Below are 27,713 nucleotides of genomic sequence, written 5' to 3' on the forward strand. Positions count from 1 at the left end.
CATTTGATCATTTCCTTATTTTACTAGAAAAGAAAATAACTGCTCTTTTGGCATTTATATGTGCAAAAACTAAATATACAAATAATAACTAAATATATGAGCATTTAATACATTTCCTGGCAGTACAGAGACCATTAAAGCATTACATCACACAAGCTTAGTGTATACCAACATCCAATGTCCAGTTTTGGATGGCACCGCAGGCTCAATCCACGGAATACTGAAATGATTCCGACTGACATATTTAAGTTTTAGAGAATTTCTATCACAAGCAATTTACCTTTTTTGGTGGATACGGATGCAGCTGCAGCTTACTGGCTGAAACGAACACGGAATCCTTACAGACCAGAAATCTCCCCTAAAATATACTGACATTAGGTTTATTCTCTAAACAGTGTCCTGCATTCAGGACGCGCATTCTGAATATATCCGAAACCTGGTCGGTACAGAATTGACCCAGATATATTTGGGAAAACTGAATTAAAGAATAGAACAACAGTAATCAATGACGGACTGACATCTCAGTTTTAATGAACAAAGCATCTTATTAATCATCACAAAACGATGTGCTTTCAACATCTTGTTTTTGTTATTGACATTAAGGGCCCTCGGTGGACTCGCCTACTAAAGAAGTCAGTGTCCAGTCTTCTTCTTCAGGGTCGTTATTTCTTTCCTAAAAAAAAAAAAAAAAAAAAAAAAAAAAAAAAAAAAAAAAAAAAAAAAAAAAAAAAAAAAAGGGAATTAATAGTAAAAAAAAAAAATACATAAATAAATAATCAGCAAACAGAATTCTTACTAATATGAATGAATAAGAAATTAAGCATCTGTAATAAAAGAAGAATAAAGAATAAAGCCTAAAAATAGACTTTAAGCATGCAACAGTTATTTCAAAGACAGTCACTATCAAATACATGCAAACTGTAATAAAACAGATACACTGTAAGACAATCCACAGCAGTCTTCTCTCTTTTTTTTTTTTTTTTTTTTGATACATTGACAACCAGTTTGATGACAATTTTCAACAGTGCTACAAACATTTAGTTGGACGCATCCACTCTACTGGAACAGACACCCAAATAAGCTCTTATAAAACCTGGTGCCGGTGCACAGTGTTTGAAAACACATGGTGAAATGGTTATGCCAATACAACTGTTAAACATTCGGAACTTCCAAGACATTCTTCCTTCTCTTTGAGTTTTTTTTTTTTTTCCATCCCTGAAGACAAAAAGGCTGCACTGCGTGTGAGAATCGTCCAGAAAAACACAATAAAGGACAATTAAAGACACAAGAACACAAAACGGATCATTGACGGAGCGCCACCGTGACCACAGCATAGCACACAACAGATGGGGAGGAGGCCCCGAGTTGCTTCATGTGGCCGAGACTCTCGCGGACTGTACAGTGATGTGGTGAAGGAGGAGGCAAGGAAGCGAGAGAGAGAGAGAGAGAGAGAGAGAGAGAGAGAGAGAGAGAGAGAGAGAGAGAGAACCCATTGTACTGTCTTATCTCAGGCAGTAAAGTGGGCAGCTTGGCTTGTGGTTTGGATAGATGAATAAGAGGGTCAGCGAGGAAATCTGTTGGTCTGGTATAGATTACTACTGCTGAACAATTTAAGCTCTTTTGGATGCCTGATCTGCCTACAAGTTATAAAAAGTAACAAAACAAAACAGAACAATTACAAAAGTCCTCTTGCACCATTAACGCATTAATATCTTTCATGTGATATCTGGCATTTATAAGTTGTGATCAAATTATTTTGTATCTCCAGATACACATATGAGCTACACGAGTAGGGGATGTCAGGCAGATGATATGGCAGAAGAAGGGTGGCAGAAGGATGTTATTATTGCAAAGATTTTTGCGAACCAGCCAGTTGGGAGCATTGTTTGCAGGCATCAGTGAAAAAGAAAAAAATAATTCAAATGTATTAGCTTAGATAACTTATCAAAGTCAATGATTTTCATTCTTGAATAAGAAAAGGCCACTACAGAATATTTAGCATGATTTAACTGAGAGTAGATGTGATCATGTGATAGGCCCAGCAATCGCTTCGGAGTCATACTCTTCTCTAGAGTACACCTGCCTGAGATCCTATCATAGTGTGACTCAGGCAATCTCTGGAATCGCTGTGAATGATGTAATCTAATTCCGGTCGCATTACATGCTGTATCCATTTCAAATGTAACTCAATTACAGTGGCCACTATTATTGCTAATTTTACTGTAAGATACATTAATAATTTGAGTAGTTTAAAGTTTCCTGAACACACCTGGCAGCTTGAGCCATTTGGGCACATTTGCAGGGTCTGTGCGAACAAGTTTGGGTACTTGGCTTTGCTCATCACTGGGGCTCTCAGGCTTCTCCTGGCTTTTGAGGGCTCCATTAGACTCAGTGTGCTCAGGGAGAGGATCCTCATGGGACAGTGAACTGGATGGAGCTGGAGACCTGGGCATACATCTGAGAAAGGGGGGGAGATAATGGGAAGAAGGAAGATTAAAAAATGAAGGGGAAGAACAAGATTAAAGGGGAGGATATCAAACATTTAGAGAGCAATAGGAAGGAAGAGAGGGCAGAGAAAGAAAGGGGCTTAACGAGATAAGTTCCGATCCTTTGCTTTCAAAAAAGGGCTCTCAGGCTGAAGGATGCATTTAGGATTGTGTGTGTGTGTGTGTGTGTGTGTGTGTGTGTGTGTGTGTGTGTGCGTGTGCGCGCACGTGTTGGAGGGTTAACCCTGCCTTGCTGACTGCTTTCATGTGAAGGTGAAGAGAGTAAAGAGGTGAAAGGGCATGACCTCCTGAGAGGCTGCTGTTATTAGAAGCTTCCTGTGTAGAACCACTTTAGTGCAAACATCTTAATCTTTCCGGCTACAAGTATTTCCGCAGAGTGGGACACCAGCCACCTGCTGCTCCTGTACCAGCATCCATAACCTTCTCCAGAGAAAAGTCTCATGCTGTACCAGACGCAGAATGCCTCGGAGGTCATGCTTCACACAGACTAATAACCATGCACATCTTTTAAGTCCATGCTGACAGGAACAGTTGATACACTCTATAAAATCGATTAATAGAGACGAAACATTTCACACACCACGCCATATTGAGGACGCAATCTAGCATGCTTCCAGCTGTCTGTGTCAAATGATATTAAAATATGATATGTCAAATAAAAACCATGGAAAATTTTTTTTTTTAGGTGTCATTTATGTGGATTATCATTTTATTTTCAAAACTTGTCTTACCGGCCTTCACTTCTTACTCTGAACAACTTTTGAATACTTTATACAATTTTTGAGTTTTTATTTGACTAATATACAGTCCAATGTATATCAAATAGTTTTTACACAAAACACAACTTCATTAAAAATGTCACAAAATAAAACATACATTGAAATGTTTTTAAAGCATAAAAAAATATAATTGTGTAAAAAAAAAAAAAAAAAAACCTCTAGTTGATGTGATATGATATCTATCATATCAATCAACTTCAAGCTGAGATATATATATATATATATATATATATATACACACATACACACAGACACACACATATACTGTATATACACATACACACACATATACATATATATATACACACAGACACACACAGCAAGGTTTACAGCAAGTGCTATTAAAATCTAAACAGCATTCCAACAACACAAAACATTCAAACTAAATGCGTGACACGAAGTACATCTGACTGTTACATTAAGTCATCATCCTGACATGCCATGCCAGGCAGCAGCAGGAAACAGCTTTCTCTTTGAAATGAATCCTAGAGAAGGGTTTACATGTGTGTGTGTGTGTGTGTGTGTGTGTGTGTGTGTGCCCTGATAAAGGAGTGAATGAAACAGGTGGGAGGGAATCGTGTTTGTGTGTGTGATGGAGCAGTGATACTAGGAAATGAGCTTCTATCTTTAGACAGGAGAGGACGAGGGGAAATATATTTGTATGAGTGGTGGTTGGGGGTGGGTTCGAGGAAATGAGGGCGGAATGGGGGTCATGAAGGTGTGTGTGAGGAAGGGGGCACCTGTGGTTTCAGTGTAATACTCCCATTTGGATTGAACCTCAAAGGCATTCCTGCCAGGCCAATGACTATGCTTGCAAAAAAAAAAAACACGGAAAAAAAATACCCAGCCACCATATAGTGATGGAGAGAGAGAGAGAGAGAGAGAGAGAGAGAGAGAGAGAGAGAGAGAGAGAGAGAGAGAGAGAGAGAGAGAAAGAAAGAGTTGAAGCTATTGCACAAGCTTATTTTGAAACTGTAGCGACTAATGCTGGTGTTTGCGAGTGTGTTTCAGATTTGGAGGTGGATAATCAGTCAGGACCAAATCCACAGTTTTAGCTTTTTGTCATGTTCACACTTGGCAGTGTGGATGATTGTGTGGGTTGTTCCTTCTTTTAATCTTTCATTTAAACAATATTTTGGCCAAAATGTCATTTTTTTTTTTTTCCTGGCAAAAATTCCTTCAATTAGTCAAGACAAGTTCAATGCCAGAAGTTTGTTTCTATGATATTGCACTAGAGCTTTGAGGCTCAAGTGAAGCTTGCTACATGTTTGGAATTTTCAAACGGGCTAATTTTCGAATAAGGGTCCGGGGACTACCAAGGGTCAGCGAAACGGGTTCAAGATATTTTAATTTGTTACCGAGGTACAAATCGGACTGTTTAACTGATTATTTAAATTTAAGCAGGTTAACCCAAACCCCAATTACAAATAAGTCTAGAATCCAAAGCCAATCTTTAAGAAGAACGTTAGAAAGAAGGTAGAGTTTTAATACCCAGTTAAAACTATTATTTGAAAAGTTGAATTATGTTTTTATTAAAAAAAAACGACTATAAAATACAGAGAATCTTTAATTTCTATTTATAAACCATCGTCTCTTGCTACAGAATGTTTGCGCACTCATGATTTACTTTAAAAAATACTCAAACAAAACCTTGTCAAGTTGTTCTGGATCTCAGAAAGTCTTGGTTGTGTGGAATATACCAAAACAGAAAAAGAGGGGATGTAATAGAGAACAAGAGGCATCTTAAGGCTGAATTATTTTCTTCTTTAGTACAAAGTTTGGTACCAGTAAGTACAAGAATCAGTTTAGTGGAGTCACCCAAAGTTTTAACATATAATTTTGTATTGTATGTTAGAGATGATTGGGAAAATAAAATGGCTCTCATTATTATAAATGTAATTATAAGCATGCAAACAAACTTACCAGTTTATCGCTCTGGTAGAAAACAAAAAAAAAAGCTAATAATGGACTATGTTAAGATTCGGGAGAAAATTCTGACACATTTTTTGGGGAAAAATGTTTCTTAATTGCATGATGTTATACATGATATGTGTGGCTGTTTCACCTTCAGTGTAACACTGCTTATTGATGTCTAGGTAAATTAGTGTCTAATAAAGTTACACAGTGTCTAGAATTATAAAGAATATCATACCCAGAGATGACCTCATCAGCTTCAAGAGCAGAGACACAGCCGTCCACAAGATCACTGCGCAAATAGCACTCTGTGATAGACAAATACACACGATGACATGCTTTTCATTGACCTTGGTTTCAATTCTTTTGTTTAAATGACAAGGATGTCATTACTGACTAACTGCTTCATTCACAGCAGACTACAGCATCCACTAAATTACGACGTATCCAGTGACGGCTCTACAGTTACCCGGGATGCCCTCTGGGGAGAGGGTGCTTTCAGTAAACAGGATTAATTTGAGGTCATTGCTTTGGACAGAAGATGAAAGAGACAAACAAAAATGGAAGTCGCTGTGAACAAACCTGTCTGCACGTCTGAACCAAAGTAGATGAGAGCAGCGGGGAAGAGGTTCGCCTGGGAGAAGAGAGGGCAGACAGGAAACACAACAATGTCACGATAAACACCTTCACACTGTATCCAATAAACGGAACAATTACAGGACTAAAGCAAGGTAACACAAAAAGCCACAGGCATGATCGGGGTACAAACAGGAAGACACCAAGTGAGCAGATGCACAGTAAAGGACATTCAAAAAAACATTATACAATGAGGAAAATAAGTATTTGAACACCCTGCTATTTTGCAAGTTCTCCCGTTCAGAAATCATGGAGGGGTCTGAAATTGTCATTGTAGGTGCATGTCCACTGTGAGAGAAATAATCTAAAAAAAAATAAAATCCAGAAATCACAATATATGATTTTTAAACTATTTATTTGTATGATACAGCTGCAAATAAGTATTTGAACACCTGAGAAAGTCAATGTTAATATTTGGTACAGTAGCCTTTGTTTGCAGTTACAGAGGTCAAACGTTTCCTGTAGTTTTTCACCAGGTTTGCACACACTGCAGGAGGGATTTTAGCCCACTCCTCCACACAGATCTTCTCTGGATCAGTCAGGTTTCTGGCCTGTCCCTGAGAAACACAGAGTTTGAGCTCCCTCCAAAGATTCTCTATTGGGTTTAGGTCTGGAGACTGGCTAGGCCACGCCAGAACCTTGATATGCTTCTTACAGAGCCACTCCTTGGTTATCCTGGCTGTGTGCTTCGGGTCATTGTCATGTTGGAAGACCCAGCCTCGACCCATCTTCAATGCTCTAACTGAGGGAAGGAGGTTGTTCCCCAAAATCTCGCAATACATGGCCCCGGTCATCCTCTCCTTAATACAGTGCAGTCGCCCTGTCGCATGTGCAGAAAAACACCACCAAAGCATGATGCTACCACCCCCATGCTTCACAGTAGGGATGGTGTTCTTGGGATGGTACTCATCATTCTTCTTCCTCCAAACACGTTTAGTGGAATTATGACCCAAAAGTTCTATTTTGGTCTCATCTGACCACATGACTTTCTCCCATGACTCCTCTGGATCATCCAAATGGTCATTGGCAAACTTAAGATGTGCCTGGACATGTGCTGGTTTAAGCAGGGGAACCTTCCGTGCCATGCGTGATTTCAAACCATGACGTCTTATTATATTACCAACAGTAACCTTGGAAACGGTGGTCCCAGCTCTTTTCAGATCATTGACCAGCTCCTCCCGTGTAGTTCTGGGCTGATTTCTCACCTTCCTTAGGATCATTGAGACCCCACGAGGTGAGATCTTGCATGGAGCCCCAGTCCGAGGGAGATTGACAGTCATGTTCAGCTTCTTCCATTTTCTAATGATTGCTCCAACAGTGGACCTTTTTTCACCAAGCTGCTTGGCAATTTCCCCGTAGCCCTTTCCAGCCTTGTGGAGGTGTACAATTTTGTCTCTAGTGTCTTTGGACAGCTCTTTGGTCTTGGCCATGTTAGTAGTTAGATTCTTACTGATTGCATGGGGTGGACAGGTGTCTTTATGCAGCTAACGACCTCAAACAGGTGCATCTAATTTAGGATAATAAATGTAGTAGAGGTGGACATTTTAAAGGCAGACTAACAGGTCTTTGAGGGTCAGAATTCTAGCTGATAGACAGGTGTTCAAATACTTATTTGCAGCTGTATCATACAAATAAATAGTTTAAAAATCATACATTGTGATTTCTGGATTATTTTTTTTTTTAGATTATGTCTCTCACAGTGGACATGCACCTACGATGACAATTTCAGACCCCTCCATGAGTTCTAAGTGGGAGAACTTGCAAAATAGCAGGGTGTTCAAATACTTATTTTCCTCACTGTATATACCCATGTTCATTTAGAAAACTCAGCTAGAAATCGTTTTTGCATATTAAATAACTTATTGTTCGCCAGGTCTACACATACACCTATCATAAAGAGATATTGATACAAATATGCACATTCCCCAACCCGACACACACCTACCCAAACTGCATTTGAATCAGAAAACATGACTGACTGCACTTGCCTTTCACTTGATCACTCCTACTGCTGGTAAATTTAGCAGGTTCATGCTTTAATAGGATGAAACAAAACAACAGCAGTGCATATTTTCATATGAATTCATCTAGACAAAATTATAACATTTATTATTCTGCTGAAGATTTGTCAGGTAATAAAGCTTTAACCAAACATGTCAGATCACAGTGATTCGTAGTCGCATATACCAAACTTGGGAATTGGGGAAAACCAAATGTCCCCACAGCCTAATATCATACTGGTGTCACAGCATTGTGGTGTTGGTTTAAAGTGAGAACATGGTGGCTACAAGCTAACTGAACTGACCTTTTTCAGAGAAAGGTGTAGATGTCCAAGGCAACAGGTGAACCCAGATTATAATACATTGCTAGTTTTAAAATAGAAATGCTATATCCACTCATGGGGAAGGAGGATGAAGACGCTTTGCTACATATTTTTTTTCATTTAAAAAAAGCAGCATCAGTACTGTTGGTTTTTTACACTCAATAATAAATTTACTACAGAAAGAAGTTACTCAAGAAAATACGTTGACTTTTTTCTTTAATTGTGAAAACCCATTTTCTTCCATTTTCATGAACGCAACTTTAATTTCTTCAAATTTTTATCTCACACAGGCGCAAGGATGAAGGCTGTAGCCCCCTGCACCGGCACAATAATGGGTAGAGCTATGTCCTAATTGCTATTATTAGGGCTCTTTGAGGGGGAAAACAATGTGTTTAAATGGGCTACCAAGCATTCTGTCCCCACAAAGCCACGAATGCCTCCTGTTTGAGCAGTGGAGGGGAGAGAGGGGCTGGTGTGTGTGGGGGGTTGTATCAAAGGCTGCCTGTGATGGGAAACATTCCTTCCGTGACATGACACAGAGTGATTAAAGATTCTGTTGTGTGCCTTTAATGCTTTTAAGTCCTAATAGAGGGTGACAGAGATAGAGACAGAAGAAAAAGAGACAAAAATCGAGAGAGGGGAACAGGGTATGGTGGAGGGAGAGAGGGAGGGAGGCAGCAACGAGTAGGTAATGGAAGTAAGATAGTAGAGAAACAAAAAAAAAAGCAAAGGAAGTGAGAATAAAAGAGGAAAAATACTGCTGAAGGTGTTTGTGTGTAAAAAGACATTTGTATACACGCACAGGCGCAGCCAATCAAACGCTCCGTGATACTACAAAGAAGCCCCCACTCTTCGAGAAGACGAAAACAAGACACAGAAAATACACAATAAAGGAAAGAATTTCCTTCCTTATGCCCTGTAATTAAACAAAAAGAGAAGAACACCAAAGGAGTAAGTCTATATACCATCTGGATACACAAAGAAAAACAGAGAAAAAAATAATAATTTAAATGCAAAACGTCCTGTGGTCACTGCGATCTCTCGTGCAATGGCTGTTTTGGTTCTCGGCATGGCTTAGATGGTTCTCCGAGTGTGTGCGTTTGTGGGGGAAGCTCTGTAGGACACACATGTAGTGGTCAGAAATGAGTAAGTAAGCGGCTCCAGAGGCAATCCTTCGTTTTGGGAAGTAAAAAATAAAAAATAAATAAAGACCTTCTACATCAGGCATGCGTGTATGTATGCGTATTTATAGCTGCATGTATAGACATGGATAAGTGGCGAGTTCTGATCATTGCTGGGTCTCAAAAGACATAAGTCTTCAACATGATGATTTCTGGGAAGCAAGTGGCCACAGAGCCACGCGCAGGCTTCCACACATTACTCGGTTACAAAAGTAGAAAGTTTGTTTTAGGAAAGTGCAGGGGGGGGAAAAAAACGCTTTTAGAAAAGGAAAAAGAAATCGCGAGCATCTACTTAGAGTCTTGATGCTGGTCAACAAGCTGGAGAGTTAGTCAGAGACAGAGAGGAAGCTACTGGACAAGAGAGAAGTGACTCTAAATAGCATCATTAGTGAAACAGATCTACCACTGTTCTTTGCATCAGGATTATACCAGACATCTACCTTCTATACAACTGTCCCAATACCAGACTCATGAAAGGAGAGAGTGAAAAAGAGGAGGGTTGGGATCAAAGCACCCCCCCATATGCCAGTTTCCACCTGCCTAAATGAAAGCCAGCTGAGGTCAGGGCAAACATGGAGAACATTCCGGCCCTTTCCTTTGAACAGAGAAGAGAGGTGCCTCAAGCCAGCCTGTCCTCTTCTATCCACATACTTGTTTTTTTTTTTTTTTTTTACCCTATCCACCACTCCCTCATTCCTGGTCCACCAAGTCTCTGATGCTAACCTAATCCATAAGTCCACTAAAAGCCTGGCCTTGACTCACATTCTGGAGTAGAGCATAAGTGAGAGGAGCAGTAGGCAGAGTACAGAGTACAACACCGGGGCCAATGCCCCAGTCCCAAAACGCTGGTTTGTATCAAATTTGCCATAATACCCCATCACTAATGTATTTTATGTTCCGTGAAACTGTGTGATGTTGAATGACAGTTTGTGTCATGTGTTTATGAACCAGATCCATGCTCTTAAAGACTGTCGCCATTGCCTCTTTGATGTTTTGCGTAACTTGGCAACAGCTTGCAGAATGCTGGCTGGGTTACTGAAAGGATGAAACCCAGAACTCTGGGGATTGCATTATTAAAAAAAATAATAAAATAAAATAAAATTATATATATATATATATATATATATATATATATATATATATATATATATATATATATATATATATATATATATATATAGTTTTTTTTTTTTTTTTTTTTTTTTTTTAAAGGTTCATCCTTGGGAATGGTTACAGACGGTTGTGTGTATTAATTGTGTTTATTAATTTACCTAAATTAAAAGCCATATCAAATTAAGCAGTGAATCTGTTTTCTTATAAAAGCAAATAAACTCCTGTTTAAAACCTGAACCAAACCAACCAGACAATGAACAAAACTCAAGTACAAGAAGACAGTCTTGAGCATTAAAACATTTGTAGTGAACATCCTTTACCAAGCTGAATACAAATAAATTATTTGCAAGTTCTTTGTATTTACACAAACAGATTTTGGATCTTAGGAATTTGTGTAAAGCCACAGACTAATGTAGCTTCATCAAATACGTTGTACTAGTTCATGCAAATGTGCACAACAGTTATGTTGTAAAATGTTAAATAACTTACTTATTTAAAATATGTTGTAAAGTATGTTTCATTGTAATGACTTAAAAGAAATCTATAAATTAAAACATGGGACAAGGCATGCAATTCAGGCAACAGAAAATATTATATTTACTTATCAACTATCTGTGGTAGCCAACTAGCTGTAATGGCTAAGCTACAAAGCTAGAAGATCTTTAAGCCTGGTCACTCTTAGGAGAGGCTCAAACACCATTTTTTTCCTATTTACTCTGGACAGTGCATTTTTGTAAATCAACAATGAGTTTAACATGTTTGGTCATTTATGGGTGACTTTGCATTGATATGTACATAAACATGATAAATGCACGGCACTCACTCAGTTGTCAATGGAAGTGCTGGAAAAATCGCAAAAAAATAAAAAAACGCTAATGGTTGAGACCAAGAAATTTCCTGACCACTTGAACAGGTTTAGCTGACTTTTGTGCGTAATGTCACAGAGTAAAAAATAAGACCTAGCCATTATATATATATATATATATATATATATATATATATATAAAATACCAAATAACTGTTATTACACATTGTTGTTGAGAAACACTTAACAACCAGGTGGAAATCCAACCAAATAATCTGCTAAAGGTGACAAAATATATAAAGTCTGAACCTAAGATGAACTCTAGCATGCACTGTGGGAGTGGTTAAGGGGTCCCGTGGGAGTAAAACTTTTATTCATAATGGAAACCAAACCACACACGCAAGTGTTGATGCACACAAACAGATGTGGGCCTGCATGACCGCGCTACACAAAGCTCGACACACGACTGCTCACAAGCAGTCTGGGCCTCACCTGAAACAGAGTAGCAGAGGGGTCGTCCAGCTTGGTTTTAGGAGGGGCAATGACTGACGAGAGAAAACGACATTCGTACGCCTCAGTACACACAGAAACCACTGGAAATACGGCACTGATTAGCTTATTTTTGTGAATACTCACATAGGTAGAACAGCATTTCAGGATCCTGCAGATGAGTTCTTACAAACTGCTTCAAAACAGCAACTACAAAGAAAATCACACAATTCTTATTTCATGTCACAGGACGTACATTAATAAGATATTGTTGGTCAAACATCTGGACACACTGAACAACATATACGCTTTAACGTTAATGTCTCTGGGGGAAAAAAGGAAAATTCAAGTCAGAAAAAAAATTTTTGCAATAGTAGTAGGAAAAATATAGAAAAGTCTGTGTGTAGGTGCGTCCAAATTTCGGATCAGTAGTTCACTGTATGTTTGCATCACCAAGTCTCTGATGTCACTTTATAATAAATGGTGTCTTCTAGATTAAAATGGATTCTGATATTGTTAAAAAAAAGATATAAATAAATAATAAAAAAATTAAAATTAAAATAAAAAAAAAAAACAGAACCACAGAAATTTTTAAAACCTCTGAGATGCTGTCTGGCTGGCTTTCACAAATAACGTGAAGTAATGCAAAAGGAGCAAAAGGACGCAGTGAGAAGGCACCATTACTGTGTCATGTGCATGGCAGCTGGGCAAAATCTGTTTACAATCACAAATGGAAATTCTCATGAAATTGTACCAGTGTCACCTGCAGAACTAAAGCACTTGAATGTGAAGGCCAACATGAAAATGCACAGAGTATGAATGCTCGTAACTCACAAACCTTCAGAAACAGTTTACATCAATTCAAATTTCATGCAGGCTCTCATTTTTACATTTACATAGGAAATGAATGGTCAACCGTATTGTGTTGTGTCTTCCTACTAAGATCATAGTAAACATGATCCGAGAATTGCTCATTTACTGTTTTCCTTTTCAGTCTTGTCAATGATAAAAACATTGTGCAAAGCGTGCTCTTTCAGTAAGACAATCTAACCTGTTTCTAGTGGCCTAAAAAACCCCTGAAGGACTCGTCTGTCAGGAAACTGAACTCGCAGCACCACCTGCAATACAAAATTAAAACAGCATGAACATGTTATTTAATCCTTATTTGATCAGTGAACACTAACAGGCCACAACTACAACGAGCCCTAAGAATAGTGAGCTACATGACCAGGAGAGCATGAAGCAGGCTCACCTTAGGATACCTCTCAATCTTCTCTTTCTTTTGCACTTCCCTCAAAGACTGAGTCATTAGAGGGGCCTCTTCCAACACCCTCCTGTGAGACAGAGAGAAAAAGAAAACACTGAAATAAAAAGATTGTTGCAACGCAGAAAAAAATCCCATAAAAAAACAATTACTGAAGCATCTGATTACTGATCCAGAGATCGTTAATAATATTCTAAGAATTACAGGCTGGTGTGTGGGCAGACATGAAAAGGAAGACAGCAACAGACAAAACCTTGTGGTTTCTTAATTTTATAGTTCACAATTAGAACCAATTGAGTGCCACAAACCATGTCATCAGCCTGTCTGATCCTTTAATGGAGCAATAGCGAACCCGCCACCAATTAAATGAAAGGGGCGGAACACCTTAGAGCGTCTGGATCCTACCCAGAAAATATATCCCTACAAATAAGTCAATTGGAGTGAAATGATTTTTCTCAATGACACAGGATTTCAAAATAAGCCTTCAGCATTTATTCTGTACATAATTATTCTGTACATAATTGGAACAGCGCAAATATGAGATAATTTTTCATTGTGAATTTTTGCGAATGATGCATTTTTTTAAGTTATTTAAATGATTTATATTAATGATGTATGTAAAAAATTGACATGTATTTACATAACGTATAAGTGTATTTTTTAGTGCAAACCTGAAAAATGTCAGACACCAGACATTTGAGGCAAATGTAAATTGGTGTCAAATAATTGTTTTTTCCCAGACTGTTTTTTCAAAAATGAAGGTAATGTATTAAAAAAAAACAAAAAAAACCTTTAACTAGAAGACACACACACACACACGGAAGGCAAAACAACAAATACCGCTGCAAAAACACAGAGCAGACACAGACATATACTACACAAAGACAGACAGACAGACAGACACACACACACACACACACACACACTGAGCAGATCAAAGGGCCGAGACAGAGATGAGGCCTTTGGTCACAGAAGCATGTCTGCTGCGGTAACACTCAAATGGTATTATGCACGCATAGCAAACAAAAAACATGCAACACACACACACACACACACATCTCTGATAGTCTCACACAGCCTGCATGGAGACAAGCTTATAAAAAAAAATCCGAAAACATAAGAGAGATGTTTTTGTAGCGCACCACTGTGTGTGTGTGTGTGTGTGTGTGTGTGTGTGTGTGTGTGTGTGTGTGTGTGTGTGAGGTTGGAAAGCAGTAATTTAGAGCCAGAATAACTCTACTGCTTACAAATGAAAGCCTGTGTGAAAACTACTGCATGCATGGGTGAGAGGGCAAAGGTCACAAAACCACAAGTGCACACACTTTTCTCAGCGTCCGTCCGAGTTTTTTATTCTTTGTGATCATACCACGATGCATGTCATCATGTTTACAGCTGTTATGGCATTATTATCAACCTAATAGGATACGGTCACAACCCCTTTACATTGTACATTGATAGTAAAGGGGGAGCTCAGTGGTTGAGAAGTTGGAGTTGTGATCAGAAAGTCATGAGTCCAAATCCCAGTTACACTAAGCTGCCAATGCTCTGCCCTTAACCCAAAGCAAGGCCCTTAACCCTCAACTGCTCCATTGTATAAATGATATATAATAAACTCTCTGGGGATGAGGGTGTCTGAAATAAAATAATTGTAAAAAAACAAAAAGGCGTGCAAGAAATTGTGCATTTAAATAAATCAGCAACGGAACTTATGAATTCATTATCCCTCCGTGCTACTGATTTACACACACACACAAAAAAGAATATTTCGAATGAAACAAAATGCACACATCACTGTGATCTACATCAATAATGTAGTTATAGTGTACACTACTCAATCTGTGTTCCAATTCATTTCAAATTATTTTTGTATTGCACTTTTGACAATGAATATTGACTCCAAAACAGCTTTAGAGATGAAGTGGTTTTAAAGATTGTATAAAAAAAAGTGTAAAGTTTAATACATATAAGTTTATTCCTAATGAGCAAGCAAGTGTCTAGTGAGACAAAGAAAAACTCCCTGAAATGGCATGAGGAATAAACCTTAAAAGGAACCAGACTTAAAAAGGGAACCCATCCTTATCTGGGTGGCACAGAATGTTCATTCATTACTGTACAGGTCATTGTTGAGGTGTGCAGTGATTGGTGCAGTGATCCAGAGCCATTGTAGTAGACTGTTAGTTACAGTCCAAATCCATCCTAAAAGTGTTCCAATCCACAAGTCGCTTCTCACCCCCTTAATTAACTTGTGTGTACAATCCAAAGCTACCATAGCACACAGTAGTGGTGTAATGGCAATCGAATTTTGTAAGGAAATTTTCGGGTACAGATCTTTCGGTAATGCAATCCTTGTAATGTTCGGAACATAGTTACAATCTGAGCTCCCTCGGGAACGTATTTAGTGGCAGACCACAAGTTTGTTTAGTCTTCGTGTCACACTTATTTTTTTTCATATTATAATTATAAAAGTTGAAAACAGACAGCAATGCCAGGGGTAGAAGAAACCAAAGTTAGCGCAGTGTCACTGTGGCTATTTACTCTATATCAGAAATAATGTTTGTTTTGCGCATGCATGAAAAGAATAAAGAATCCATAGCGCTTGTGTTAGCTGAAAAGCTAGATCGTTAGCTAGATCTTTTGGCTGGGGGAAAAAAATTCAATGCGATGATGATGCCAAATAAATGCTGTAAATGTGTTCATCTTCTAATAGTATTAATAGTGGTGTTGAGTAATTCCATACTTAGTCAGTATGTTACAATTACTAAACAGAAAAAAGTAGGTAATTGCCTCGTGTATTTTTCACAAAGAAGTTTGTAGGCAGCATGCAATGTGTACTACTTCACACAACAATCCCATAATTCACAGTTAATTTAAAGACAATCTCATGAATAATAATAATAATAAAATGCTGGAGCAGCATGTCACTTAACACACACCTTTCACTCTTCAGCTGTGAGAACCTCTTCCTCACATCATCCACAGTCACCTCAAAGAACTCATCTGGCAGCTCCTTGTAATCACGCTGCCGCTCTGCTGCTGTGTCCAGGTGGAACACGAGTGGTTCCCTGTCCACTGGCTGAAGAATTAAACAAGTAGAAGGTAAAACACCACTAATGCGTTCGAAAATAATTTGTTAAATGATTTGTTTGATTTAATAATAATATCTATAATATTATTAGAAAATCTTAAAATTGACCATGTAAGAAGAATGTGTTATTTTATCATTACAAAGCGTAAACATTATTAAGCTGCAATATGCAAATAAAGACAAAACCAGCCTGGAATGTAAGTGCTACATTATATAATTATTCTGGTATAAAGGTCTTTGTACATGTATGTGTGTCTAATAGCATACTAGTGTCACCAACCTCCAGATATTCCCCTTCCTCCCCCGAATCCTTTGCGCTGCATGTAGCAATAGAAGAATGCTGCAAACCGAAAAAGAGAAAAAAGAAGATCAAAGGCTAACAAAAAACAGAGGTCGAGAGCAACTCAAACGCTTTTCAGTGCTGTAATGCAAATTTTTGTTCTAGATAGAGAAGTGACAGCGCCGCTATTTACTAAGGGTTTACCTGAGTGAAAAGAGATAAAAGGGAAGAAAAAGATATGAACGTTCCATGCGACTGGGAGACTCAGATTGTTTTCTAAGATTTGCCTCAGTGCCTGCGCATGTAGGATCATGTGCATGTTTGCTTATGTGTGACAATATCTTCCTTCTGCTATGGCATGGCGAAACAGACACAACAGTCACGAATAGATTATCCTTCACTGCCACAATCTTCCTGACACTACAGTCGATACAGAACTTATAAAATCTTATTATGCATAAAGGTACCTGTTCAAGGAAGACATAGTTGAGGTGAGTTTTCCAAACAATATAAAAAAGAGATAAGGGGTGAGTAACATGACCTTTTTAAAAGGTATTGCTGTTAATGTTCAGTTAGTTTTAAAATATGTTTTTGAGTAAAGCAACAAAAATATGCTCCTCCTTTCTTCAATTTATAAAATCCCTACAGTGCTACAGCTATCAAACAGTCTATTTGGTGCTTTCTGGGTGAAAAAAAAGGTGTTACTCTGTTCAACACATGAACCCTATAAACCTTGAGCTAAAAAGGATTAATTCAATCTGCCTTCTACCTGTACTTCGTGGCTCGGTTTGGCCTTTTTGGCTTTTGGAGGCCCACTGAAAAGCGGTGAAGAAGACGACGTTGCCGGTAAAGCGAACTCTTTATGTTCGTCACCTCCAGATCCTCCGAGCCTCTGCCCGCCACCAGAGAAAGGCACAAAGTTGCTGGGTGTGACTGAGTGGGAATTATTTTTATGGGACGGCCCTGCTTGCTCTTCATCCACGTCTGGAACAGAACTGGATTCCTGAGGCACCTGAATATCAGCTTGCCTGATTTTGGGCTGCACAACTTGCTGTTGGTCTGGAGATGACTCTGCCTGCTCCTTTTGTACAGGAAGTGCTTGGCACGTTTGAGCAGCAGCTTCGAGTGTCTCACAAGGTGGATTAGGGGCTTCCATGGGCACTGGGGCAGGTGTGGGCTCATCCGGCAGATCTGAGTGTATGGTGTTAACAGTAGGAGGAGGCTGGGATGCAGGGGCAGCTGTGTCAGTTGGTTTGGCGGCGGTCTCCATGGGCTCGTTGTTCCCTTGACTGTTACTCGATTTCAGTACATACCTAAGAGGTATGCAAAGCAAAAAGGTGTCAGTTTCAGCATCTCAATCCCTGCACACACTCTTCCAGGTTTGCAATGTTAACGGCATCTCAAATAACCTCTACCTTTTACCATCTCATAGTTACCAAGTAAATACAATGTCAATTACCTTTTAACCATTAATAGATACTTGCAGGGTTTACTGATGGAGAAGTGATCTAAAATTTCAACTGCTGTAAAAAATATAAATGTTATGCCATATCCAATACCATATCCTTTAAGCACTATAGACCTCTATATAATCATCTGGTTTGCTCTGACCTCAGTATGGCACTGCCACCAGTCAGACCCAGAGACCTCAAAGTGGTCCTCTTAAGAGCGTCCTCTCCGCTGACCTGCAAACACCCACACACTCATCAATATCTCATTACATCTTAATAAAACGTTATCACCAGTTTTAAAATAAGAATAATTAATAAGGGGGAAAAACATCAAATGAAGGACCCTACCTCATCTCTCATGTACACACAGACTGGTGTGATTCCTTGCACGTGCAGTTGAGATATTCTATCATGATAGAGACACACATATACACATTAATATACATAAATACTGACAAATATTCATCATTTTGAAATTGAAAAAAAAAGAATTGAATTATGTATTAAACCGTAGCCCAGTTCTGACAGAGTAACGCATAATTTGTCACAAGCATGACTGAGATTACATGCATGAGTCATATAATTTTTTGTGGGGGGGGGGGAGGGGGGAGGGGGGAGAGCAAAAGAAACACTCAATTTGTTCCCTTCCCATTGCTGTAATCCAGAATTCCAAGACTGGAAGCTTCAGTGGAAAAAAAAAAAGAGAAAAAATTAAGTTGTAATGATGTCAGTGATGAAAAGCAGGCAGACAGACGAGAGAACACACTGGCTGACAGCCAGTCCACTATGGCCAAACAAGAGCAAGACTTCAGAACAGGTGCCAAGCAACCTAGCGGTGAGGGTGAGGTCTGCTGAGAAAGAAGGTGTGGCAAGAGATCAATGGTAGGGGCTAAGAGTGCGTTTGGCTGCTGTTGGGAAAAGAAGCGTACGCAGTATTCACAGTTCACACAACATGGCACACATCAGAAAACCACAGCAAAGGGTAATGAAGGTTGCTGTTGATGCTGCCGATGACAAGGTCATTGCCCGGAGTCTTTGAAGATACAAGCACACAGAAAGCAGTAAAAATGCCGCTGTACACAGATTTTCCAGTTTTTTTGTAACAAAATCTGTCCACTTAATGAACTTGTAACTCAGCCACACAGAGTTTTGTGTTTAGTTACATGTAAACGGTTCTATTGCTGTACAAGGCATTTGAGAACAGGGAGAAAGTTTACAGACACAATTTTGGTCATAGGAAAAAATGTTCACCCACTGCAATCTATATAAAAGTGTACAGGTACATTTTTATAGAGTGTACATCTTAAAACAGACAAGAGTCATCTCTTCTGTCCCAAAAGCCTGGTGGCTACCATAATATTTAAAATACTGTAACTACTCAGTTTTGCTTTGCAACAGCATCTGCAGTTTTTCTTTTTTAACACCTTGCAAGCAGAAATTGCGTTGATTCTTCATTATAAGGGGTGTAACGGTACACAAAATTCACCGTTCGCTACCTATCCCGGTAAAGTTAGAAAGAACAAATGCAAAATATAAAAATCCTTTTTTTTTTATATTAAAGCAGTTTATTCAGTTTACATTGTTAAAACATTTCAAGATAAAATGCATGATTGGTTAAATAATATATATAAAATAAAAATTAATAATATTTTATAAAATATATAATTGAATAAATCAAATTAATGCCCTTTTTAAATATATTGATTAAATTGAGTATTTAAATAAATTGACAAATTAAATTGATTAAATAAAATTCAATTAATTTAATTAATCTTGATGAGGGTGTGTTAAATTTTAAGCAGGAAACTCTATTTGCGATAAAAGCACCAGCCAGTTTATATTAGAGAGTTCAAATTATTGGCATTAGTCAACGGTCAAATTGGCCCATCTGATATTTTGCATATGTGCCTGGACATACCTCTTTCTTAGGCACTAAAACCTGGATAAAACTAATTCAAAATATGCACTCACCTGGTTTGGGGAAAATGGCTGAGCAGATCCCATAAACTGTGGCAGCTTGGAAAAGAACCTTGAAGACGAGATCCATCCTCGAATTGTAGTGCAATCCGAAGCTGTGCATGAAAAAAAACAACAAAAAATAAATAAATAAAAACACATCAGGACCACAACTTCAACCTGGGGTTCATCAGAACCAAGAAAGGTTCACATTGAGTTAAGTGTGAGTCATATGGGGAAAAAAAAAGTATCATATGGTAATCGTAAAATGTTCACAATAAATGACTCACGTTATTTACAGAGTTGGTAGTAAAGCTAAAAGAAACCACTTACACATTTGGTAAAAAAAATATATATATATAAATAAAATAAATTAATGAAATGTTTACAAATATACAGAGATTTTAATGAAACTTCAGTGCTGTAAGAATATGAGACTGTACATTTATGGGTTAAATACTGATCAGACTTCTTTCTGAATATATTATCTACCCACCATCACTGTTACTTTGCATTCTGCCAATAAGCAAAGCGAAAAAAAGAGATGAGATACAATTCAAACATCCTGTGGTTTCCTGTGGAATTTTTAATAGTTGCAAATGGCACACCACACTAGTTATGTGGCAGGTCTTAACTGGTTATATTTGCAAACATCTGCAAACAACATCAGATTAATGCTATGAATGAAATAAGTGATTCAGGGGTCAAAGCAAAAGCTCTAATTTGATCAGAAATGTGACATTGCTCAGTGATATTGTTATACTATGAACTACAGAAATCAAATCACATTGTGTACTTTACAATAGGAATTAGCAACATGACAATCTTCCTCTGATTCATGTTAATCAAAACGACCATATCTATTCAGTGTGTGGCATCAGGATGCAGCAAAACACAAAGTAAAATACTGTCCAACCACCAACCTATGCATGTTAGCTATGACTGTCTAATGATGCTGTGATTGGTAGAAGAGAGAGAGGATGATTCTCTAACAGCATGGCTAATCTTACTCTCTTGTGCTCCTGGACATAAATGTCTGTGCTGAGATTCAACCTTGCTTTTTATGTTGTGCCACTCGGTTGACACAAGAAGTTATTTTTAATGAGACAGCAAGTTTTTACATACAATATAATAGAACTGTTCATTTCTTGTTATATATACACGAGAACAGTAAAACCCTATTGTACGAGCAACTAATAGTACAAGCAAACAAAGATACGAGCGACCGTCAAATTTTGCGAGCAAACCCACGCTGCCGGTTCCCCCCTTTCGGCCGAGGGTAGCATCAGTCACTTAGTTCATCTCGTGTCGCTCGGTCGCTCTTTAGTTGTTTAGTGCAGCAAAAACGTAACTTTTTTAGTGTTATATTCTTATTTCACTAGAAATCTTGAAAAATGTCTCCCATGAAAATCAGTGATGGTGCTGGGAAAACGAAAGTAAATAGAATTACCATTGAAACCAAGAAGGAAATAGAGGAAAAGTACGAGCGCGGTGTGCGTCTCACACTCGCAATCAACCATGACCACATGGGTAAGTGTTAAATTATGTTTACTAGGGATGCACCGAATATTCGGCCACCGAAAATTTTTGGCCGAAAAGTGCATTTTCGGTTTTCGGCCGAAAGACTTTGATCACCGAAAAAACAAGGCCGAAACAGTTTGTTGTGATGACGCAAACAGAAACCGCTGCCTGCACGTGCCTGTCTAAAACAACATGTCTGAGGTGTGGACGTATTTCAGTATATCTGAGAAAGACCCACGGATAGCGATGTGCAAAACACGTAATGCCGAGATTTCGTCTGTAAAAACTTTCTCCACGTCGGGTTTAATTTTTCAACTGAAATCCAAACATCCCGATCGCTATACTGAATATGAGAGAAACGCGGCACAGAAAAGCAAAACCCCTCCGCGCATGCGCACTCCGTCTGTGGCGGACGTTTTTGAAAAGGCAGGAAGTTTCCCAGTGATATTGTTGTATTGTTGTATCTTTAAGCAGTTGCACTTGTTCCGAATGCACTTTGTTTTTATGAAAGAACATATTTAATTTTACAACCTTTCAGCAGGCCAGAGGGCCTGTACATTATTATTTAATGTACACGAGTGCATTTAATTCAAACATTTAAGTTTGAATTTGAATTTATTTTATCCTGTGCATTGTTGCAATGTGCTATGAATAAATATTTTCATAATTTGTAATTTATTTATTCTTTAAAACTTTAATATTTAGGTTATGCAATTGAAATGCCTTGATTTTAGTAAGTTTAGTACACAATCATAGCCATAAATGCAATGGTAATAATAATTGGCATAATTTCTATCGGTGTTTCGGTTTTCGGCCTTGCTTTCCTCTTTTTCGGTTTCGGCCAAGAATTTTCATTTCGGTGCATTCCTAATGTTTACTGTACGGTAATTTGCTGTGTATTTGTTTGTTAAAAAAGGCTACAAAAACTTGTGCAGAATAAGGTTTCGGAACGGATTAAATCACTTTTAAATTAATCCTTATGTGGAAAACTAGTTCGAACATACGAGCAGAACAAATAGACCTTGTGAATTTAATTTGTAATATAGGTCATGGTTTTCAGTCCTTTACAGAAGATATCTCTTGGCGACACCACCAGGATATCGAGAGCATTTTTAATTTCTATATTAACTCATTTGCTGGCACTTGCATGGTGAACTCGCTACATAAATGTGTGTCATTGTTAATAAGACAACATTTTCTGAGTAGGTGCATTTAGAATAGAATAGATGAATTTACTTGTACATGTACAATACAGCAAAGTGAAGTTCTTTCCTTGCATATTCCAGCGAATCAGAGCACAGGGTCAGCCATGATACAGCCCACCTTTAGCAAGAGCTTAAAAATGGCAGCTTGGCAATACTGGGGCTTAAACTCCCAACCGTCCGATCTGAAATCCAGTGCCTTAACCACTGAGTTACCACTTCCTTAACTTTGGACAAAATCAGAGTTTTGCTAATAAATTTGCTTGTTTCTGACAAAGAAAATCTGATATGGATTATGGTTTCTGGGTTCCATGACAAGATTTGTTCAGGTTTTTTATAATTAACCTCAAGGCAGAAGAAATATAAAGGGGCTGCTGAGGGAATTACTGTTACTGTTATCTAACTGCTATAAGTGATAACAGGAACTAGCTCTTCTTGTAGACGTTCCCCCAACATTAAACGTAACTAAACAGTAAAAAAAAAAAAGTTGTTGGTGTTGGCAAATTGCTGTGGCATTAATGGAATAAACAGATTCAGGAAGTGCTGATAGAAGAAAAAAAATCAACAGCTGGGTGGTAAAAGAACTCATCATCAGACATCAGACCTCATTGTACTGTCACAACATTTACTCATAATGGAGTTCCGTTTTGTTTAATATCTTAAATAACAATCATAACAGAGATAAGGAAAGAAACTTAACTATGCAATATGCTTAAGAGAGAACACCACATGAATGCAGCAGATCTTGGTCAGTGGAACAAAGTCAGTGTCTGTGCGCAGCACGACTTGCCCTGATGTAATGATTCAGCACTGGGTAAATTCACCACAACCACACTTGGACATAAATGAGCATTTCTTTCCTGTCTTACATCCCATAAACATGAGTGAGAGGGGTGGTGTTGAGCATTAGCGGTTAGCGCCATTCCCACTGTGCTTTATAACAGCCGCAGTCACCCTGGCCAGCGATCATTTCCCCTTGATCCTTCGCTCACAAATTAGGAGAGAGAGAAAGAGCAAGAGAGAAATTTTGGTCTGCTTTCATCTTCTGTTCCAGAGAAAAAAAAAAAAGAAAAAAAAAAAAAAAACACACACACACACACACACACACACACACACACACACACACACACACACACACACACACACACACAGATTCTCTCTCTCCTATGCTTATAAACACATTCTTGATTCTCTCTCTCCTATGCTTATAAACACATTCTTCTGCATCAGTAAACTAGAACTGATGGCAGGTACACATGCAGGCAGCACATGAACAGTCGTTCGTTTGGCCAACCAAACACATGTTTCAGACATGGAACGTGAATCTGACCACCATTTTAAACAGTCGTATTTGTGCTCGAACTGTGGGTGGCCCAGCCGGCACACATGGATGACAGGGGCCAAGGAAGGCTGCCGCAGATTGACAATGTCATTAACCTTGGCCTTGGTCTTGACCTTAATTTCCGGCATTCCGAAGCCTCGGAACACTGACTAAAAGATCCTCCAACATGACGGCGCCCATCATCAAGCCCTCAAGCATTCAGCACGAGTCAAGCAACGTTCAATCCAAGTCATATTTAAGACACAATTTATTCGCTCGAGTTATTTAACATCACCGTAAACAACCAGCAAAGATGAAACAGGAAAGAAAAAAGGCAAGATAAGACATTGATGAATGGCAGCCGAGTGGCTGTAAACAAAACGGGCTTGTATGTAGTCGGACGTGCCTGAGACGGACAATCACTTCTAAACAGCAAACATGAAAAGCGTCTTACTAGTAACCATACTGGAACAAGACATGCTATCGTACATAGACTCTGCAGAAGATCTCTTGGTGGTTGTTCATAAACGTCCCTGACATCCCAAAGTGGCTTATTTTCTTTTCAAATCAATGGTCATTTATATTTACGCCATTTAGAAGACGCTCTTATCCAGACTTTTATCTCATTCATAAAACTGAGCAGTTGATGGTTTAGTAGCTTGCTTAAGGGTCTTCTTCTGATGGGAAGTCTAACATCTTAACCACTGAGCTATTCCTTCAGATCACCTTAACAACAGTGCAAAACCTATCACCAATCATTTCTCAATTTCTCTATTTAATTACACTCGCTGTTCCAAACGATAAGAATTATCCCCTTAAGATTACAGGACTAGTACACGACCCAGAGTTCCATCTTAATCTCAAACACAGTTTTGGTCCACTTGTCATTATGAAAATTGAGATGGTCAGTGTTCTGCTTCTACACGAAAGACAGAAGGTTTTCCGCTTTTGTGACTATCCTCTGTTGCAAAGATATTATTCATCCAGGTGTTCAATCTATTCTATAACATTGTTTAACAAGGTAATGGTAAAAGTGAATTGTTCTTTATCTTGGAAGTTTTAATGCACAAGAGATTCCCATAATGCACTGCACAATTATAAAGTTAGTTTCAAAACCGAAAGATTCAAATCTTAAAATTTTTCCTCTACCAAACATTTTTTAAATGGATACATTCATGATCGCGTCTGTTTTCCTCAATTCGATCGATACTGCTTTGTGTACCTGCTATGTTCCTCTCCAAGTAAGATTACTGCATCACGATGTGGTACAGTAGGGCCTCTGCCTTTGTCTGTTATTCAACTTTAGCTGTATTTCCTTTTCTTTTCACTTCCATGTTGCATTTCAATCCCCTTCAAATGGCTTTGCTGTTTGCCAGGCCGCTACAGTAAATAAGATCCCATTCTTAATGACATGCCTGGTTATATTCATTCATTCATCCATCTTCATAAGTGCCTGATCCTGGTCAGGCCTGCAGTGGATCCAGAGCCTCTCCCTTGAACACTTGGCATACAAAATCCTCAAGCACCCCAAAAGCACGATGCTGCCAACACCATGCTTCATCAGAGAGACGCCATTGGTCATTTAATGTGCACAATCTGCCTTTTGTCAACGATGGCACTTAGAATTAAGGCCAGAAAGTTACAGTTTCATTCACCAGACCCGATTTTTCCCCCTTATGCTCTTTCCTGCTCCTCGAAATGCCTGCCATATGCCTTTTACTCAGATATGGCTTCCATCTAGCCACTGTACCATGAAGGCCCAATTGATGAAGTTGTTCTAACAGGGCTGGCTTTTGGCGAAGTTTCTCACATATCAACAGAGGATGTCCGTGGACTTTGTGGCTTAGTTTGTAAACGCACAGACCAAGAATTGAATAACTGCATTGAACCGATATCTGCCGTAAAAACAGTGGACTGAACACAATACAATCCAACAATGTACTCTCCCCATGCTGTGATTTCTGTGTGATGATTCCAGACACCTGCATTCTCTTTAAAAAAATATTTTTTTTTTACTGTAACCTCATACAACACTTTCAGCTGGGAGAAGGATTGGGAAAGGACATTCTTAAAACTCTAATACTGACATCATACAGAGTTAAAGCGTAGTATTCATGTAAACAATCTAAACGATGTCTTAAGCTTTATTGAAATCAGGTTTAATACGAACTCATGTCGCGAATGCTGGCGCTTAGGAAAACATCCATTAACCCTCGCCCATAATCAAAGAGGCTTGAAGTAATTAGTTTCTTCCACAAACAAACAATCAGCTGCAACCAATATGAGGTCTTGTCAGCAAGAGGGGAACAGAACCTGCTTGGCAGATGTGCCCACTTCAGACCAGTTCTAAGATGGCACTCTGTGACACAAGCAAGAGTTAGAAAAAAAAAAATGAGTTGTTTATGAACTGCTTTAAGACTTGAAAAAGACGCCATGGCCATCTCACACCCGACGAGCCCCAGCCACATGGCCCTATAATGCGGATGCCTAATTACACCAGCACACCAAAAGGAGGGTGAGGTGTATGAGTGTATGCGGTTAGGAAAAATGCATGTAAATGTTCAAAGCAGACAAATAAATGTTTTGGAACGTGGACTCAAACAAGGGCGCTGATTATTTTTATGACCCATGTTGTAGCAGTAAAGTGGGAGCACGCGTTATGTTCTGGACACCGGGATAGCTAAGCAAATCAATCACACAGCATGATGGGGTTTAAGCACTTTCTCTCACGAATCAGCCCACAATACAAGATACCACACACTCTCCTTCAGTCGTATAATTTATACCAGCACTTCAATCCATATGGTGGAATGATGCAAAATTGCTTTCTTGCGTGTATGCAGTCAGCAAGTAAATTCTTCAGGTATAATGGAGTTATAATCAAGATCTTCTCCACAACACAAACTGAATAATTTCAATACAAATTTCTCACTTAATTGAGAGAAATCACTCGATCAAATTACCCAGCTAACGAATGATCATGTCAACAGAAACCACTTACATCCAAAAAGGATCATTGAGAATTAAATATGTGTCCGATTCTTAGTTGAGAGATTTTAATCCTGACACTGCCACAGGCATCGCTGCTGTCAATCACAATGCCACTAGCCAATCATGGGAATCTGTGTGATCATGAATGCATGAGAGAGCAGATCGCACACAGGATGTTACACTGCCCTCTGAGGCAACATGAACAGCAGTTTTAAAAAATTGCAGCTGGCTGGCTTTACACATCTTGGAGCAAGAACGTGTTAGCCTTCAGCTTCCCCTGATGGCAGACATTAGAGGTGTGCATGGAACAGTTTTTATATAATGTGTAACATTCAGCAGTGCGTTTTTATGCCGAGGCACCTTTAAGGCACCTTTGAGGCACCCATACTTGGGTTTCAGTTTATCAGCAACGAGTAATGTAGCATCAATCCCTCTGCCAAAAAATGGAAGTACAGTGATAAGAAACAACCAGTCAGAGTCCGAGCATAACACAGCTAGTATATATATGTATATACACAGATAGATAGATAGATAGATAGATAGATAGATAGATAGATAGATAGATAGATAGATAGATAGATAGATAGATAGATAGATAGATAGATCGATCGATAGATAGATAGATAGATCGATCGATCGATAGATCGATCGATCGATAGATCGATCGATCGCTTTTGTGTCTATGATAATACAGTTCCAGTTTAAAGTTAAATAATAATATAGGTTACATAGATATAGAGTGCCTAATGTTATAAGACTTGGGTATGTATTTAGGAAACATGATTTGCCTGTGATCACCATTCACCCTTGGCAACTCTTAAGAACAAGCCATGCGAGCCATTACTGCACACAGAACTGATACTTGTTGGTTTTGTATAATGTCTAGAGACTATTG

The 27,713-nt window shown here is 38.6% G+C and overlaps 1 protein-coding gene across 1 annotated transcript in view; it reads right to left on the minus strand.

Moving 5' to 3' along the window:
• Nucleotides 1-506: 506 nt before the first annotated feature.
• Nucleotides 507-27,713, minus strand: part of aspscr1 (ASPSCR1 tether for SLC2A4, UBX domain containing) — a 33,081-nt gene continuing 5,874 nt past the window's right edge. Inside the window, exons 4-17 of the mRNA XM_083557736.1 lie at nucleotides 19,799-19,899; nucleotides 18,176-18,233; nucleotides 17,988-18,061; nucleotides 17,146-17,689; nucleotides 16,377-16,436; nucleotides 15,945-16,084; nucleotides 13,000-13,081; nucleotides 12,799-12,865; nucleotides 11,895-11,957; nucleotides 11,751-11,803; nucleotides 5,783-5,834; nucleotides 5,439-5,508; nucleotides 2,270-2,457; nucleotides 507-673 (exon numbers count right to left, since the gene is read on the minus strand). Of these exons, the coding sequence (XP_083413862.1) occupies nucleotides 663-673; nucleotides 2,270-2,457; nucleotides 5,439-5,508; nucleotides 5,783-5,834; nucleotides 11,751-11,803; nucleotides 11,895-11,957; nucleotides 12,799-12,865; nucleotides 13,000-13,081; nucleotides 15,945-16,084; nucleotides 16,377-16,436; nucleotides 17,146-17,689; nucleotides 17,988-18,061; nucleotides 18,176-18,233; nucleotides 19,799-19,899 (1,563 nt within the window). The 3' untranslated portion in view covers nucleotides 507-662. The remainder of the gene's footprint in view (nucleotides 674-2,269; nucleotides 2,458-5,438; nucleotides 5,509-5,782; nucleotides 5,835-11,750; nucleotides 11,804-11,894; nucleotides 11,958-12,798; nucleotides 12,866-12,999; nucleotides 13,082-15,944; nucleotides 16,085-16,376; nucleotides 16,437-17,145; nucleotides 17,690-17,987; nucleotides 18,062-18,175; nucleotides 18,234-19,798; nucleotides 19,900-27,713) is intronic.

Source organism: Silurus aristotelis (genome assembly GCF_946808225.1).
Source record: "Silurus aristotelis genome assembly, chromosome: 13".
NCBI lineage: Eukaryota > Metazoa > Chordata > Actinopteri > Siluriformes > Siluridae > Silurus > Silurus aristotelis.